This window comes from Amblyomma maculatum, chromosome 2 (genome assembly GCF_055883805.1).
Source record: "Amblyomma maculatum isolate TAMU_Amacu chromosome 2, ASM5588380v1, whole genome shotgun sequence".
Lineage (NCBI taxonomy): Eukaryota > Metazoa > Arthropoda > Arachnida > Ixodida > Ixodidae > Amblyomma > Amblyomma maculatum.
In genome coordinates, this window is record NC_139345.1 from 204,444,463 (window position 1) to 204,461,588 (window position 17,126).

The 17,126-nt window shown below is 46.9% G+C and overlaps 1 protein-coding gene across 1 annotated transcript; it reads left to right on the plus strand.

Annotated features, from left to right (window-relative positions):
* The first annotated feature begins 3,189 nt into the window (after positions 1–3,189).
* Positions 3,190–4,161, plus strand: LOC146201096 (uncharacterized). The gene has a single exon (XM_084592488.1). The coding sequence runs from the start codon at positions 3,190–3,192 to the stop codon at positions 4,159–4,161; it is 972 nt and encodes a 323-aa protein (XP_084448614.1).
* Positions 4,162–17,126: the final 12,965 nt, after the last annotated feature.

The following is a 17,126-nucleotide window of genomic DNA, read 5'->3' on the forward strand; positions in this document are numbered from 1 at the left end:
TCCCGTTTCTATCTCGCGTTCCGTAGCAGAGGAGATGGGTAGACCCAGCGCCCTCTTGACGCAACGCCTGATGAATGCGTCTATCTTATTTTTTTCATTGGTCCTGATGTTGAGGAACGGTGTGGAATAGCATATTCGACTTATTGTGTACGCCTGCATCAGTCTTAAGAGGCTTCTCTCTTTGAGGCCTCTGCCTTTGAGTGCAATCCTCCTAAATATCCCTGTTACTTGCGTCGCGTAGGGAGTGAGTTTTTTCATCGTTCCGTCGTTATACCCGTCCTTTTGAATAAAAAGTTCGAGAATTCTGACTTGCTGGACTTTTGGCATGATTTTGCCGTCGACCTTAATTTCTACGTTAAAGTTGCCCTTGCACCTGATTGATTTTGAATTATATATGGAAAGTTCGGATTTTTGCGGAGAGCACTCAAGACCCCTTTCGGCCGCGTAGGACACAATGGTGTCCACCGCCGCCTGTAGGCGTTCCTCTATGCTGACATCGCTGCCATTGTTCATCCAGAGATGCTGAACTTTAGGTCTTTTATGACTTTAAGAGCGGCGGGAAGGCCTCTCATCACCATGTTAAAAAGGAAGGGGGAGAGCACCGAGCCTTGCGGCGTTCCTTTACTTCCCAGGTGGACAGTGGGGGATTCTAGGTCCTGAAACTTTAGTTTCAACATCCTGTTTGTCAGGAAATCCGTAACGTAATTATATGTCCTCTCGCCGATCCCTAATTCCTGCAGTCCCGCGAGAATTGCCTAGTTTTTTACGTTGTCAAATGCTTTTGTTAGATCCAGTGCTAGAATTACCTTCGCGTCTCTGGATTTCAAGTCAATTATGTTATGTTGTAATCGGAGCATTACGTCCTGTGTGCACAGGCCCGGTCGGAACCCGACCATCTCGTGCGGCCACAGGTTGTTTTTCTTCATGAAATTAGTTAGTCTTGTTTGGATTACGCGTTCCATAAGCTTTTCAATGCATGAGGTTATAGAAATAGGTCTGAGGTTTTCCAATTTCGGGGGCTTGCCAGGTTTTGGAATTCGCACAACGTTTGCAGTTTTTCACTGCTGGGGAAGACGACCGCTACTCCATACTTCTTGCATGTAGCTGGTGAGTGCCGTTATGTTAGCGTTGTCTAGTTTTTGTAGCATTTTATTTGTTATTCCATCGGGGCCGGGAGCTGAACGCGTCTTTAAGCTCAGGATTTCGGCTCTAACTTCCGCTTCTGAGATGGGCGCGTCGAGGGCCTCGTTCGGAGGGCCCACGTATTGCGTAAGAGGGAGGCATGTTGTATCGCCGACATATGTGTCTACAAGTTTAGTTATTAGTTCCGCGTCAGTCCCCTCGAACGCGTGTCTTGCCTTTGCTATTGTTGTGTTTGATTGTGTTTTCGAGCTGTTGGAATCAAGAAGATATAGCAGGCTCCACGTCTTTGAAAGGCTCATGTTGCCCTCCTGTTCATCGCACCTGGTACACCAGTTTTGCTCGCAGAGTTTAATTGCATAATCCTCAATTTCCTTACTGTGCCTGGCTATTTTTCGCCTTAGGTTTCGGTTCCATCTCTGACACCGGAGGCGTCTTTCCATACCTTTTTTTTTTTTGCTTCCCACATGTGTAGGAGTTTCCTGCCGACTGTTTTCGGTGCATCGTCCCCCTAAACGCCTTGTGACGTCATGACCTGTCGTGACGGTACATCGCGCGCCCCCTGTCGAACACAACCAGTATTTCATTGAACATATCATAGTTCACCTACGTTCTATAATTCGTCTACAGGAAAGGAAAGGTGCAGTATCTGTCACTCGCGGAATCCCGCTATCACTCTCACTGTAGAGAAGGGGAGTATGATGAACGTTTCACGATCCGATCCGTGGCGTGGCGCAGTGGGAGAGTGCTGGGCTGGGGATCTATGGATTTATAGAGGATGGGGGCTGGCTGGCTGTGGCTGAAGAAAAAAAAATGCACGGGCCTGCTACTAGCTCTGTAGCTGAGTTAGGGCACTGTAGCTGAGTCACCTGCGCTGCCTCGTGCAGACAGAAGAGAAAATAGACAAGAAAGAAAAGAAGAGGGAGAGAAAGACGCGCGCCGCAACAACAGCCGTCGTCCACCAGCACCGAAGCGGTGGCGGGTGCAATGACGGCCTACAACAGATAAAATCAGTGGCTGGCTAGCCCCCGCCGCAAGCGGCGTTGACCTACCGTCCCAGCCCCGTAGGGCCAGGAACTGCCACCTTTCACCTCTTCTCCCTTGGGATGGGGGCTCGATTTCCCGGTGGAAGTGGTCTAACGAGCGGATGAATTTTGTTGGCTGGAGAACCAAACAACAACACAGATAAAATATATAATCGGTTCACAGGAATGGAAAGTCGCAGTATCAGTCACACTTGCTCTGTGGGCACCTGTGGACAAGGAAGGAAGGTGGGAATGAAAGTGCAAAGAGAGGTAGAGGAGCCGTAGTGGAGGGCTGCAGAGTAATTTCGACCACTTAGGGATCTTTAACGTGCGCTGAAATCGCACAGCACATGGACGCCACTTCGTTTCGCCTCCATCGAAACGCAGCCGCCGTGGTCGGGTTCGAAAGCGGGAACTCCGCTACAGTAGTCGGGCGTCTTACTACTGCACCGTACAATTTGTAATACTGGACGAATGACACAGCGAGTACTTTATGTCGATATCTTTAGGCAGCCTAAATTGACTTTAGGTAGTTTTTTTGTTCCGAAAAGTATATTTTGAGGTTTTTTTTCGGTCAAAACGGTGCAGCGGACATTCTGCTTTTTCTTGCACAAAACTCACAACTAACATGCAGTACTTTCACAAGGGTGTTAAAGCTAAATTAACAAAACTTCGACCCAGATACTAAACATTTCATGCCTTTCATGTTTGCTGTACGGGCGCACTCACAAGATGACTGATCTATCAGCTGGTCGGAAAAGCCACATTATAATTATAACTACTGTTTCTGACACGAGCGCACAGGGCGTAGTTGTGATCACTATCATCATCACCATTGTCCTTGCAAATCGCACGCTCCCCATTGGAACGCCCGTCGACGAGGAAGAAGAACGACGCAGCGCCTGGCCGGCAACAACAGCGGCCACGACAGTTCCGTGCCAGTACCGACGCAACGCCCCCCAAGCCTCCCCCACGGCCGCCTGCGCTGGCGGGCACGCGCCGCCGGCTCAGCGTGTGCCAACCCATGGAGTCCGTCATTCTGCTGAATGAGGCCAGAGGCTCGGGTTCGCCTGGCTCGCCCGCGGGCTGCAGCTCAGCCGAAGAGACACTGCGCCTGGAAGGCTGCTTATCCGCCGAGAGACAGCTCATGAGCTTTGCACGCGGCTATCCGTGCGAGGGTCGCACCATGCTCCTATACGGGGCATCAGGCTCGGCCTTCATCTACCTAGCCAAGCTGGTGGACAAGGAGAACCCTCACTGGGAGGTGCACTACGTTCGGATGAAGCAGTTCCTTGGCCGCTCCACTGGACGCGACTGCCAGAAGGAACTGCAGTCCCTCTTCACTGCGTGTAAAGACAAAGGAAAAGTGAAGATGGTGTTCTTCTACCTGCTGGACACCGTTTACGGTGACACGCTGGGGCCGGAGGAAATGGAGTACGCACAGCGGTTCCGGCGAGTTCTGCCCGACTACCTGAAGCGAACCGTTTCAACAGAGAACAAAGAATTGGCCGTGGTGGCGTCTGCGAAGAGACCCTGGTTCATCCGTGGTGATCTGGAGCCTCTCTTCGAGCGGTGGGTGCACGTGGGCTTACCGGGATCGGCCGAGAGAATCCGACTTCTTAAGGCGCACATCGGTCAGGTGCCGTGCTTGCTGAGCGACACCAACTTCCTCCAGCTCTCGCGTATGACTGAAGGTTATACCTACTCTGAAATCGGAAACGTGGTTGAAGAGGCCCACCTGGGTCCCTTCAAGCGGATCGAAATGGCGACACACTTCCGACAAGTGGAGCGCCACTGGGAAGTGTGCGCACCATCAGATCGCGGCGCTGTCGAGCTATCGTGGCACACGATGAAGCCAACAGACGTCAAAGAACCGATCGTGTATGACGACCTCCTGGAGGGCTTCGTCAAGGTGGAGCTCCGTCGAACTGACAAGGAGCTGGCGCTAATGGAGGAGACTCAGAAGGCTCACCCTGAACCCAAGAAGCAAGACTGAATCCCCATCGTGCGCTCAGCGTCTATCTTTATTTGCGCGTACCTGGATTGTGCACATCACTACGTCATATAAATGTGACTGGCAGCAGACGTAGAGGCCTCGCGTGGCTTATTTCCTGCTTTTACGAATACGAGGAGCAACTTGAACCTCAAGTAGCGAAAGTACGTGCACTTGAGAATAAATTTGGGCCAACTCCAGGGTGCAAACATTTCGAGGGCACTGAAGTCTGCTTTAGTGGAGAAATTGGGGTTTCTTGATTCTAGCGATCCTGAGTCAGGTTCCACGTTTTTATCGCGAGGATTAGGTGTGACGTCATCACTTTTAGAGCGTTAGCTTTACTGCGTTGATTTGCCAGTTTTTCGTTATTCCTGCAACCAGTAGCGAGATCAGTGTAACCGCACGCTAGCACTGGCGCGCCAACAGCCGGGGACTGCGCGCGCCAAGGTGCTCAAGATCGCCGCCATCTATAGCGAGAAAGCCTAGCGCACGAGTGTGCACGGGCGGCCGCTAGACAGGACCTTTCATGTCAGAGAAAATTGCCTCTTGCAGTTGCTTTAAAGCGATAGCGTTACAAGCCCTGTTCATTGAAAATACGGAGTCGGAGTCCGAAATCTGGCGTCCGGTGCCAGCGTTGGCGTTGTGAGCGAAAAATCATGCCCATGGCCGCACGATGGCTGGCTGTAGTGTCACTTGATGTTACGTTTGACAGGAGCTGCCAATTGGGGGCTCTCCTTTAATATTCGAGTGTGAAAGGAGAATCAGAATCAGACGCTTCATACGGCTGTTAAAGCGGTGTGGTACATGTGGCGTGGTAGCCTACGCTACCGCGTCATGCCCTTAAAGGTATAGCTTACTTGTCCCCCTATAGTTGAGGATTCGACGGAAACCCGTCCGGCGAGGGAAATTCAGCATATTGAAGAAAACTGCACTCGCTGAAATCACAGAGGGAAAAGAAAAACAAAACATAAACACATTGACGTTTCGGCACCGCTACGGGTGCCTTGTTCACAATGGAAATAAAACCAGATGGGCTATTGCTTATGAAGTTAAAGTGCTGCGTACAAAGCGCATGTACCCTGCGGGCAAAAGTAAACGGAGCATGCTTTTTCCTTTTAAAATTTTTCCCGCGTTGCATAAATGAAATTGGCAATCGCGGTATGTGTGATCCGGTACTAGACGCCAGTGCCTTTTCACTAGGACAAATATTGTTTTCTTACCTCCAGTGCAGAAGGCGTGATTTTAATTTGAACAAAAAAGCGTGCTCCGTTTACTTATGTCCGCACCTGTACATCTCGGGTAGATTTCCCCGCGTCCTGTTTAACGCTTCGGTTGCCATTTGGATCTGTAATGATTCCTTAAGTAGGCGGGTAGATAACAGTTTTTCCTCTTCAAGTATCCTTGCGGAATCCCAGTCAGTCTGATGGCCCGTGCCTTGATTGTGCTCTGCTAGAGCGTTAGAAGTCACTTTTTTGTTCTTTACGTCACGTTGGTGTTCCTTCAGTCATCTTCTGAAATCGCCAGTTTCACCTATGTAGGAAGCGCTGCAATATTTGCAAGGGATTGTAGACGACGCCAGGGTAGCTTGTCTTCTCCAAAGGGTCTTTGACCAGTACCAGATGGTTTCGGAGCTTGCTGGATGGTACATGGGACACTTGGACGTCGTAGGGCATAAGGTTTTGCTGACACCCTGGGCATAAGGAATGACAGCACGCTTTTTCTTTTCTCTTCTTTCTCTGGTTGGAAAGGCTGGGATTCAGCAAGGATACTTGAAAGAGAAAAGCTGTTATCTACCCGCCTACTCAAGAAATCATTACACATCCAAATGACAAGCGAAGCGATAAACAGGACGCGGGGAAATCTACCCGAGATGTGTACATGCGCTTTGTATGCAACACTTTAACTTCGTAAGCAACGGCCCATCTCGTTTCATTTCTATTGTGAACAAGGCACCCGTAGCGGTGCCGAAACGTCATTGTGTTTATGTTTTCGTTTTCGTTTTCCTCTGTGACATCGGCAGGGCAGTTTTCTTCAATATGTTACTTGTGAATGTCACGCAACCTGAATTTGAACCAAAAAAGGGCATATGAAAGGATTGGTGCGCAATTTGAAAGTACCAAGGACTGAAGTTCATTTTGGATGGGAAAACAGCCCATAAGGATGAAGGACAGAGTAACGAGAGCACACAGACGAGCGCTTACTTGCAACTACATTTTTGTTCAGAAAACAAAAACATGTATATATAGCATCACATGACCTTTCCTTCACAGCGCACATGTCCAGAGCATACCTCTGAAAGCCACATTATAGGAAAAAAGCAAAACCCCAACAAACCAATATCAGGAAAAAAAGCGCTACAAAAGACACAAAATACAGAAAAACGCCAAAAGAACAACTGTAAAATCTTCAAAAACACAATCACTTCAAGTGTTGTCAAGAAAGGCGATTTCTTTATGAACTATCATTAACGATGGCTGGCTAACACAGTCATCTTGTCTTTTGCGAATGTGGTATGCTTTTATTACTCCATTGATGCCTTATCTTTATGACGGAATAAAATACGCGTTTGCGCGACTGGTGGTCTGCACACTTTGTCATTAGCTTTGGCGCAATCTTGGCAGTGCTTTTTAGATGGGAATACGCTGATTCGGAGAGCGATCTGATGTGTTCCCTGAGGATCTGAGGACCAAAGTAGTTAAGGCATTCAATTAGCGTGACGTCAAGGATTTGACGTCATGCAACTGGAAGTTAAGCTGAAAAATTGCATAAGAGATTGGCGCGCAATTTCAAAATACCGAACACTAAAATGAGTAAAAACAAAGTGAAATAATGTGACGTCAAAGATGTACCGTCACGAAACCGGAAGTAGAGCCGAAAAAGGACATAGGAAGAGACTGGCGCGCAATTTGAAAGTACCAAAGACTAAAATGGGTAAACAAGAAGTGAATTAGGCAACTAGAAACAACCAACAGCAGCATCCGTGCTTTCGCATTACTCCAATGTAGATTCTGCAATGCTCTTTCATTTTTTATAGAGGTTACTGTAACCATTTCTCGCTTGCCATTGACTACGACTGCATTCATTTTTTCTTTGCTGGAGTATGCAGCGTCTACATATGCAATTCTACCTGTATATTCTGCCTCGAATCTCCGTGTGTGGGGTTCTGCCCGTTTCTCTCGTCTTTGCTTATTATATTCAGGGTGCATGTTCTTTGGTAATGGCGGGATATGGATCCGTTTCCGGTTCTCCCTTCTCATTTCCTCTGTCTTGTCCCAGTATTCCTTCGGTTTTATACCTATTTCCCTCAATATGTTCCTCCCCTCTTAGTTTTCTCTAGCCTTGTTTGTTGCGTAGCTAGCGTTGCCTCAATTATTTCATCTAATATGTCGTGTATTCCCAGTATGATGGATAATTGGGCGAGTTGGCACAATTGCATAGTGGGTGGAACAGCGCGAAAAGACGAAACACAAGAAGAGACGCACAACAGACGAGCGCTGACTCGCAACTGACTCGCGGTGTGCGTATGCAGAGCACGAGTGCTTGCCTGGCATTTCAAGAAAGGCCTTTGCCCTGTGGATCTTCAGCTCCTCTGTGGGCCGTCTGCTGCGCTCTGAGCTTTGACGACAAGCTCGTTACTTTAAGGAGTGCTTATGGGTGGCATGTGGAAAGTTTGGCAGCGAACATCAGCGAGACAGGACGTACAAGGAGTGGGTCGCCACTTCGCAACAGACGATAGAATTTTTGTGGGCATCCGCCCTTCCTCATCTTCCTAAAACGAAGGCTGATGGGCCTACCGAAAAAGTAGAGCTGCTGGGTGATGCGCATTTGCCTCCGCAACATCGAAAAACGCTTGAGCGGGGACCAAAGTACGCTAACGAGCCTGTCCTTTCACCTGTGGAAAGACTGACCCTATCGAGGAACATCTCGAAAAAGGTCGCCGAGGGAGTACGCCCGAGGTTCCTGGAAGAGAGCGTCAACGCCCTGGTTACATCCCCGGCGGCACCACGACGATGTAAGGACTTACGTTCTCTTGTGGACTACTTTGAGTGCAATAGATTGCGACTAGTTTTCTCGGATAAAGAAGGCCATTTTGTTGTAACACCGGAAGACTTGTTTGCCGAAAAGGCGATACAGGCTGTCAAAAAGTGTTTTAAACGTGTAAGTGTGAATTGTGGAAGTGTAAAGGAGCAGGCCGTATTGTTACTGAACCAGTGTAATCTTGATTCGTTGTCGGCGGCAGTTCTGAACACAGAAGGTGATCAGTTGGAATTATTTTTCTCCGCAAAGACTCATAAGGTTAACATTCCTTTTAGAGCCATCATATCGGAAGCTAGAACTTGGCAGTACTCAGTGTGTAGCTATCTGCAGAAGCATCTTTCATAATTGGTTCATTCATTTCAGAAGCATCTTTCATAAACCACGGGCCGAAAACAAAAGTTGTCGCCCCTTGGTTTCAAAAACAAAGATTTTGTTTCGTTATAGGGACAAAACGACGAGAGACATTACTGAGGCATATTACATCAGCAAGAAGTAGTCGCAGTGTGTCAGCCAGCCTTCATTGGTGCTTATCGAAAAAGAGGTTTCTTTTCTGGATAATGTTTGGTGATAATTTATAATTTGTAAAACGGGCCGTTGGGGAGAAGGGGGAGGGGGGCTTGTATGTTTGGTCTTGCTTGATAGGGTTTTCCACGTGGTTGTTGAAGAAGATATCCCTTGAATTTTGCCTGGTCAAGGGTTTCGTTCTTTGTAACACCATGTGACATATTTTTTGTATAAGAATCCGCTTTCTTCCTAATAAAAAATTAGTTGCGAGTCAGCGCTGGTCTGTTGTGCGTCTCTTCTTGAGTTTCGCCTTTTCGCGCTGTTCCACCCACTATTCCCAGTATCATTAGCCTGTCCGTGGAGGTACTTGCCGGGTAGTGTAGTGCTCTTTTCATGTATTTTCTGATCATGCTATCGATCCCATCTTTTTCGGCCTTCTTCAGGTCTAAGTATGGCATGGCATACCCAACCCTGCTAATTAGGAAAGATTGTATTAGCCTTAATAGGTTACTTTTCTTAAGGCCTCCTTTTTTATTGGCTATTCTCCTTATAAGGTTTGTTGTCTGTATGACCTGTCCTTCCAGTTTCTTTCGTTTCTCCTTTATATCCGTTTGTTTGGAGGACCATTCCTAGCACCCTCATTTGTTCGACTTTCGGTACCGCTTTTCCTTCCACTTCTATATATACGTCCACTTTTTTGTTTTGCCTTAGGTGCTTCGATTGTATACAAACAACTCCGATTTCTCTTAAGAACATTTCATGCGCCCCTCTGTTGTTTGCCGCCTCTTGCAATTTGTGCTCGATTTCAGCATCGCTAACTGTGTTTGTCCAAATGGTTATGTCATCCGCATATAGGCTGAATTTTATGTCTTATATTTTCCATAACTTTTCTGGGAGTCCGCGCATGGCAATGTTGAAAAGTGTGAGCGATAGCACCGCTCTTTGTGGTGTGCCCCTGCTCCCCACTTCGAATATCTGAGATTCTAATCCTTGGTATCTTATTTTTACTGTTCTGTCCGTTAGAATATTTCTTACGTATTCATACATGCTTTCCCCTACATTTAGTTCCGTGAGCCCCTGTATAATAGCATCGTGTTTTACACTGTCAAATGCCTTCTTCAGGTCCAATCCTAAGATAACTTTATCATGTTTTGATCTTGATTTTACTATTTCATGGTGTAGCCTGAGCCTAATATCTTGTGTACTAAGATGTTGCCTGAACCAATGACCTCCCGGGACCATAGCTCATTCTCCTCCATATATCTGGTCAGTCTTCTCTACATTACATGTTCTAATAGTTTACCGACGCATGATGTGAGTGATATCGGTCTCAAATTATCGACCATCGGAGGTTTTCCAGGTTTGGGTATTAGCACTATCTCAGCAAATTTCCATTGCTCTGAGATTTCCCCTGTTTCCCAGTCTCTCTGAAAGAAATTAGCTCCACTATCGAGTCGTTATTCAAGTTCCTTAGCATCGTGTTAGTTATCCCTGCCGGCCCTGGGGCCGGTTTCGTCTATAGTCTACGGATTTCTCCACTACTTCAACTACCGTTATGGGGGCATCTAGTCTCTGGCATAGGTGTCCTTTGTAGTTTTATAATCTTTCTTAACTTCTCCGATAAATTTGTCTTTAAGTTCTTTAAGGAAGTCATCATCGCTGCCTCCATGATGGTGCCTAGCCTTTATCAACTTATTGGAAGTTTGCGTTTCGGTTTTCTCTGGGTCTAGCAAGCATCGAATTATGCTTCTTAGCCATATTCATTTCGTTTTCCATTTGATTTCATCTTTCTCCCCAGTTTTGCTCGCATAGGTTTTGTTCGTGGTCTTCAATTTCTTTGTTAAGCTTCGCTACCCTACTTCTAAGAGATCGGTTCCATTTTTGTTTCTTAAGTCTGTTTTCGAAGCTGTGTTTGGCTTCCCACATGTGCAATAGCCGGCTGTCTACCACCTCTGGAGCATCCTCCCCCTGTACAACTTTGGTGTGCTTTTCGACGTCTCGTTTAAGCCTGTTACACCATTCCTCGATGCTGTTTATGGGCGGAATTTCCTCGGCGGTTCTCCAGTCTCTAAACTTTTCCCACTCAGTGATTTGGCTTTTCTTGATTTTTCGCGCTGTCGGCCCTCCTTCTATAATAATTACTATGATATAATGGTCGCTGCCTAGGTTTAATTCCAGGTTGTACCACTCTAGACCTTCTAAGTTCTTTGAAAGTGTGAGGTCTGGAGACGTGTCCTTGCTGACACTAATTCCTATCCTCGTCGGGCTGTCTGGGTTGTTTTTCATTGTCAAGCCTTGCTCCTGAAAATCTTCCCACAGTTGCCTGCCTTTAGGGCACTGTCTGCTGTAGCCCCATGCTTGATGTTGTGCATTGAAGTCACCTACTATTAGTAGCTGTTGCCCTCAGCATATATTTTCAGCCTTTTTTATTAATGCTCTGAATCTGGTCTTTTCTGCTTTCGCGAGCTGTAGACGTTGAGTATGAAAATATTCGGTTCTGTGATGCTCCCGGCTAATACATCCACAAAAACGTGTTCTATGTCCCTGGATCCTATCTCGTGCTCCAGAGCTGCCATATTTCTTTTTACTAGCATTGTCACCCCTATAGTTTTGTCTCCTTTGTTACTAGGATTGTAATTAGGATTGTAGACTCGTCAAGCTGCCCAAGGGTAGCTTTTTTCTACGATTCCTCCATCTGTAGTTTTAGATGGGAAATAAACTTTGACTTTGACTACTATGGAAAGCTTGGTATCCTGCGAATTTCGCAGGCCCCTTGTTTCCTGCAGCGCTATTTGGAAAGGTTGGTTTTGTAATTGTTTAAGATGCTGCTTTAGCACTGGCCTCATTCTCCTAAAACCTCTGCAATTCCACTGCCAGATTTGATTGTTAATATTCTTCGTCTGTCCATCTTGAAGCTGAAGTATCGCTTCCTCTGCTTTTTGCTGCCGCCCTTTGTTGGCTGCCGATTCCACCTGTATTAGGCTGATATTCTCTGCCTGATTTTGCATTCCTTCATTTTGCTTCTGAATCTATGCATTTATTTGTGCATTCATTTGTTTCATAAAATCTGTGAAGTTTGTGACAACACTCTCTAGCTTCGTGAAGCCATTTCCCAATCTTGTGACCCTAGTGGCCAGGTCTCGCGAAGACCCCGTGAAATTGTTTTTGCGTTTTGCCGGTGCCGGTTGTATAGGTCTCATGCCCTTTTCACTATAAGCTCCCGCCTCGTTTCTTGCTAATTCTCCCGCTACTGCTGATGGTTGCTGCGCCTTTGTTCGTGTCTGCGTTGCATTCTGCTGTTTTTCAGGTCTACGTATGGTTTCGTTTTGCCTTTCTATTATCTTTTGCATTTCGTCGATTTCCCTCATTAACCTATCTAATTTCTCATCCCTTCTGCGAGGCTGATGCTTTTCTCTCCTGGCGTCTTGTCCCTCCTCAATGGGTTGTTTGTTTGCTAGGGGTTGGCTCCGTACTCGGTCTTTTATTTGTTGTTGACAATTGGAGCTGCTTAGCCCCTGGGTTGACTCTTGTCTCTTGACCTGCTTCTTCCTCTGGCTCGATCTCCTCCCCTTGCGGCTCCTTTCGAGTTGTGTTCTCCACTTCCCTTCCCGAGTCTTGGGAAAGAATCCTCTCTGAATCTGTATTCGGATCCGTCTTTGTGGATCGGCTCTTGGCTCCATCCTTGTTCTTGCCTCCATCGTTCTTCCATCTCATTGATTTTCTCTCAGCGCCAATTCTTGACGATGTATGGCGTACGGTGGATGGATTTGCGTTTGCTGTCCCCTAGGATGTGTCCCTTGCCGCACACCTGGCCTACTTGTTCGCACCGGTGGTCACCAGGTGAGTTTTCTTTCCGCATCCCCTGCATTTGATTTTCTTCGGATACGGGCATACGTCCGCTCAGTGTCCCATTCTTCTGAATGCGTAACATACCTCGTACTTCTTGTACAGCCAGCATTTTACTGGAACTCCCCCGAAAATGATCCATCTTGGAGCCCCTTCCTGCGCGAACATTATCATCACAACCTTGGATTCTTTCCCTAGTCTTCTGCTTCCGTAGATTTCGTTAATTTCCGTAGATTTACGTAGGTTGCATTAAACTAGTAAAAAAGACTTCAACTTGTGGTTCCATCCCGAGGATTTCGAAAATTACTTTAGTCTCACACATATTGATATTAAGCCTGCCGTTTTATTTTGTCTGCCTAGGTCATTAATTATCCTTGGCAATTCATCCCATTAGTTACTTAGCAAAATTTCCGCAAGCATCCAATCACAGGTCATTGAGTTACAGTTAAAACTCGATTTAACGAAGCTGAGGGGAGCCGCAAAATATTTCTTTAAAGCGAGGACTTCGTTAAATCGAGGGAGGTATTTCTCGATCATTTAATCCGATACAATCAATTATTATATGGTATCGCCGCATCATGGAAGTACCGCAGCATTATATTTGGGAAGCGTAAATGCGTCGAAAATGAAATCGTGTTTTGAAGGAACGTAACAGCGCAACTTAAAAAAAGGCCCGGGGAACCGGTACTGTTACTTTATCTTTAAATACAATACCAACTTTTCCACTGTGCTGTGTTACTACAATGAAACTGCGGCTCGAGCAATCACCCACACCGATAGCGCATATGAAAAGCAACGAAAATCTAACCTCGGCAAGAAGGGTGCGGCCAGGGGACTAAATGTTTTTCCCAGCAAGGACGTCGCTGATCTTTGCTTGGTTCCGGTTTGTAAGCAAAATCTCCCCGGATTTTTCGCGCATTCTTCCCTCATGTATTCCGGCAAACTGTAGCAGCAGATTAAGGGACACCATAATTGGTCCCGGTGTTGGCATGCGGCACCGTTGTCGACACCGGGTTGACCGGTCGGCTTTTTACCGCTGGCAAAATCTCGTGAATTCAAATCACTATAACTCGCGTTTCGCACCGCGAAGTATGGAAAAAGCGGGACGTAGTTGCTGCACGATGTTACCGTTGTCTCTGAGTCAATACATTCTTGAGCGTTTTGTACAAAATAGACAAAAATAGACATTTTCATCTTGATTTTCAGCAAAAGAGTTCGTTAAATCGGGACGGATAGCGAAATTAGCTTGTTATTTCGAATTACTGAAAGAATTTATCCATATGGTCGTCTGGGGGGGGAATCGGGATATCCTCGTTAAATCGGGACTTTCGTTAAATCGGGCTTCGGTAAATCGAGTGTTGAGTGTTATTCTTCATCAACTCTTGTCTGTACCTGTTCCCAATCCACAGTGTCTGAATACCTTCTCTAACCCCCGAATGCAGAAATGTAACTTGAATCGCGCTTGGATTTGACCTGGAGAAGTCGGCTTGAAGTAGCCAAGCTGACTTCAAAACGCTGATGTCGTCCGCGTTTCCTAGACGCTCACGCTGACTTACTTCGTCGGGTCAAGCACGTGCTTGAACCCCAGAGCACATCGATCGTCTGTGAACGAGATTAGTCATACAATTACTATCTTAATGAACGTTACATGGCAAGAAACGTATATATTTTGCTAATTGCCCGTTAACGCGTGAATACTACGAGCAAAAGATGCTATTGATGGCACTGCAAATTAGCATTCGACACCACTTTTGCACGAATTCCGTTTTCAGCTGCCAACATGCGTAGTAGCCACGACAGCCACGGTGACGCTAGTGGCGCGGCGATCACAAACTTGACAACAGTCGCGGCACGGCCGCTCAATGGAGGCGCACTTGGTGCGGCCCGTCGCGTCGAGCCTCAATGGCTGGGGAAGCGCGTATTGGGAGAAGTTACAGTTTCCGCCGTCATTCTCGGCGGGGGCGCCACCACTCCAGGACAAGGCGCCGCCGGCACGGACGAGCAGACGACGCGGAAGGAGCGCGCTGGCTGGGTTGGCGTCTGTTATCGTTTTGACTACTCAGCATAGCCGCGTGGTTCTGATAGTTCTGCATGCGTGTCATCGGTGTCTGTGTCAACAGCGTCCTAAGCGTATGCAGCACCATGCCAGGCAACTGCTGTGTGCCGCTGTGCACCACGAAAGCAAGGAAAGATCGGTTACCATGAGTTCCCGTGCGATTCACAACGTCGAGCAGCATGGCTGGAAAACATATCTCGGGAGGGTTAGGATGGAAAAGGAAGCCGGTGGGAGCCGAGTGACAAGTCACTGGTATACTCACTGCACTTCACAGATGACGATTACAGGAAGAACATAAAACTGAAGATCCTGCTCCCTTCAGCTGTCCCCTCCGTGTTCCCAAACTGCCCACATTACAAGTTAAGTTACTCACGCGGGCTCATGTTGAGCCAAACAGCCTTGAAAATATTAATGTGCGCAGGTCAATTGCTTTCTTTTCCCCACTTGTTATAGCTACGCTTCATTTCCTCGTGGACAACCCCCCGTGTCATCCTGAAGCAAGTGTGTTTCAAAATAGCTCCGCCACGATCACTTTTATGGCGATGATATCAAAATGGTGTGCCTTGCCCATAATCGCATAAGTGAAGCCATGGAGACACCAAGAGGAGCCGCTCTATTTGTCAGATGACGAAGGAGTCTCTTGGTTAGAGTTGGACTTTGCCATATCGAATACATTCAGGTCCAAAGAGGCACGTCGAAGCAAAGGCTAACCAAACAAACGTACGAAGCAACAATCATGACAACCACATCCACAGTAGCGCAAATTAAGTACCTTCTTGATCACATCAAGTATCTTACAACAATGCCTTCTGTGTGCTTTACTAGTGCATTGCATTTAACCGAATCTTATTTTCAGCTCCCGATGCGCCCCTAAGCAGGCTCTGAAAGCGGGTCTATAGTATCGCTTTTTAGCAGCCTAAAGCAATTCAAAGGCGGGAACGACAAAGTTGACGCAAGGACTGCCGTTTTCACCTCGGAGAAAATACTGAAGGTACCACTAGCGAAAAAAAAACATATCGACTGAGATTATACACATTTTGCCATGCTTTGTGCAGGTTGGCATCTTGCAAGCATCAGTCTGCAAATGCACCTATTAACAATAGACAGCTATAAAACTTGGCATTCGTGATTATGAAAGTCGTACCTTGCCAACTGCCATATCACGTCTGCTGCGAGAGAGTTTTCGAGTCAGCTTGGATTCATTCATGTGTGGTGTGAACCAGCAGCTGACATAGAGTTAGCACCGATTGCATTCTTGGCTGGTTACCTTGCACGTCGACTTGAAGAGAAAGTATGAATAGTTTTACAGAAAGTCATGAAACATTTTTATTTATTGTTTTCAGTGCCTGCCCGTGTTTTCATTATTTATATATTACCAAAGCTTAAATAACTTCTAGTGCTTACTTTAGAGTGTCAATAATTTTATTTTATTAGTCCCCATCCATTTATTAACTTTGTGCCTTGTGATTCCTGCAAAACCCTGGACTTATCAAAATTCTTGATGATGGACGCCTAAGGTATCTGAAAATCACCATGCACATTTGTTAGCAAGGTGATGAAGTGCCCGCAGGTCATAAGAAGCAGCAAGCTATGCAACATGTTATTTCATCCCGTCTTCCCTATTTTGTGCAATTTCCGGAGTTGATTTGCGAGAGAGAAGAGCGAAGTCACACTAAGGACCTAACCAAACGAATGCGACCACTGCTGACCAACTGGACAGGCAACATCAATCAGACAGTGGAAAAAATCACGCTTGCACATAAACCTTTTCGACAAAAATTCTTCGCATGTAAAATAAGCTTGTGTGTCTTTTGTGCATCACGCGGCTTCATAATCAAACGAGAAAAAAATTGCCTGAGCCTGCGGGCATGTCGTTGAACTGGCTGTCTTGTGTTGTTTCTTTTGCAACAGTTTGTGTTAGCTAGTATGTTTTGGTGGTGGTACCCACTTGAATATTATTTCCAGTGAAAATGGAGGAACAGGCTGAACAATAATGTTGAACGCTACGTCCTGAATTGTATGTTTCCAGAAAAGTGTACGCAGAACAATGGCCCCAAACCATGTCCCGATTTCAAGATTGCAATATCTAATACGTTATTACAGTGGTTGAAACGCAACTAAATGGGTGCGCACTCAGCGAAGCACACGACTGCCTCGTTCTCGCTGTAAACGGAAGACCACGAATGACTTGGAAAAGCCTTGTGATGATGACTTGCCGCTATCACCTTATCAATAGCAAACTTGCACATAGCATCACATACTGTGTGAAACGCCGCTCATAATCCGAAATTGAGCAAGCGCCGACCACGCGGGCGCCGAAACGAAAGCACAGCCACGGCCGCTGCGCTCAGCTCTCCGCCCGGACTCGTCCCGGAGCGGTGGCGCCGCAGCGGTGGCGATGAGAACTAGGCGCAATACGGCTTTTCTGGGCGACGCGACGGGCCGCACCCAAGTGCGCCTCCATTGAGCGGCCGTGGTCGCGGACTCCATGCACGTGTTTTTCTGTACGACGGAACAAGGCAAG

Coding starts and splice junctions, on each gene's coding strand:
- LOC146201096 (XM_084592488.1), top strand. CDS start 3,190: ATGGAGTCCGTCATTCTGCTGAATGAGGCCAGAGGCTCGGGTTCGCCT.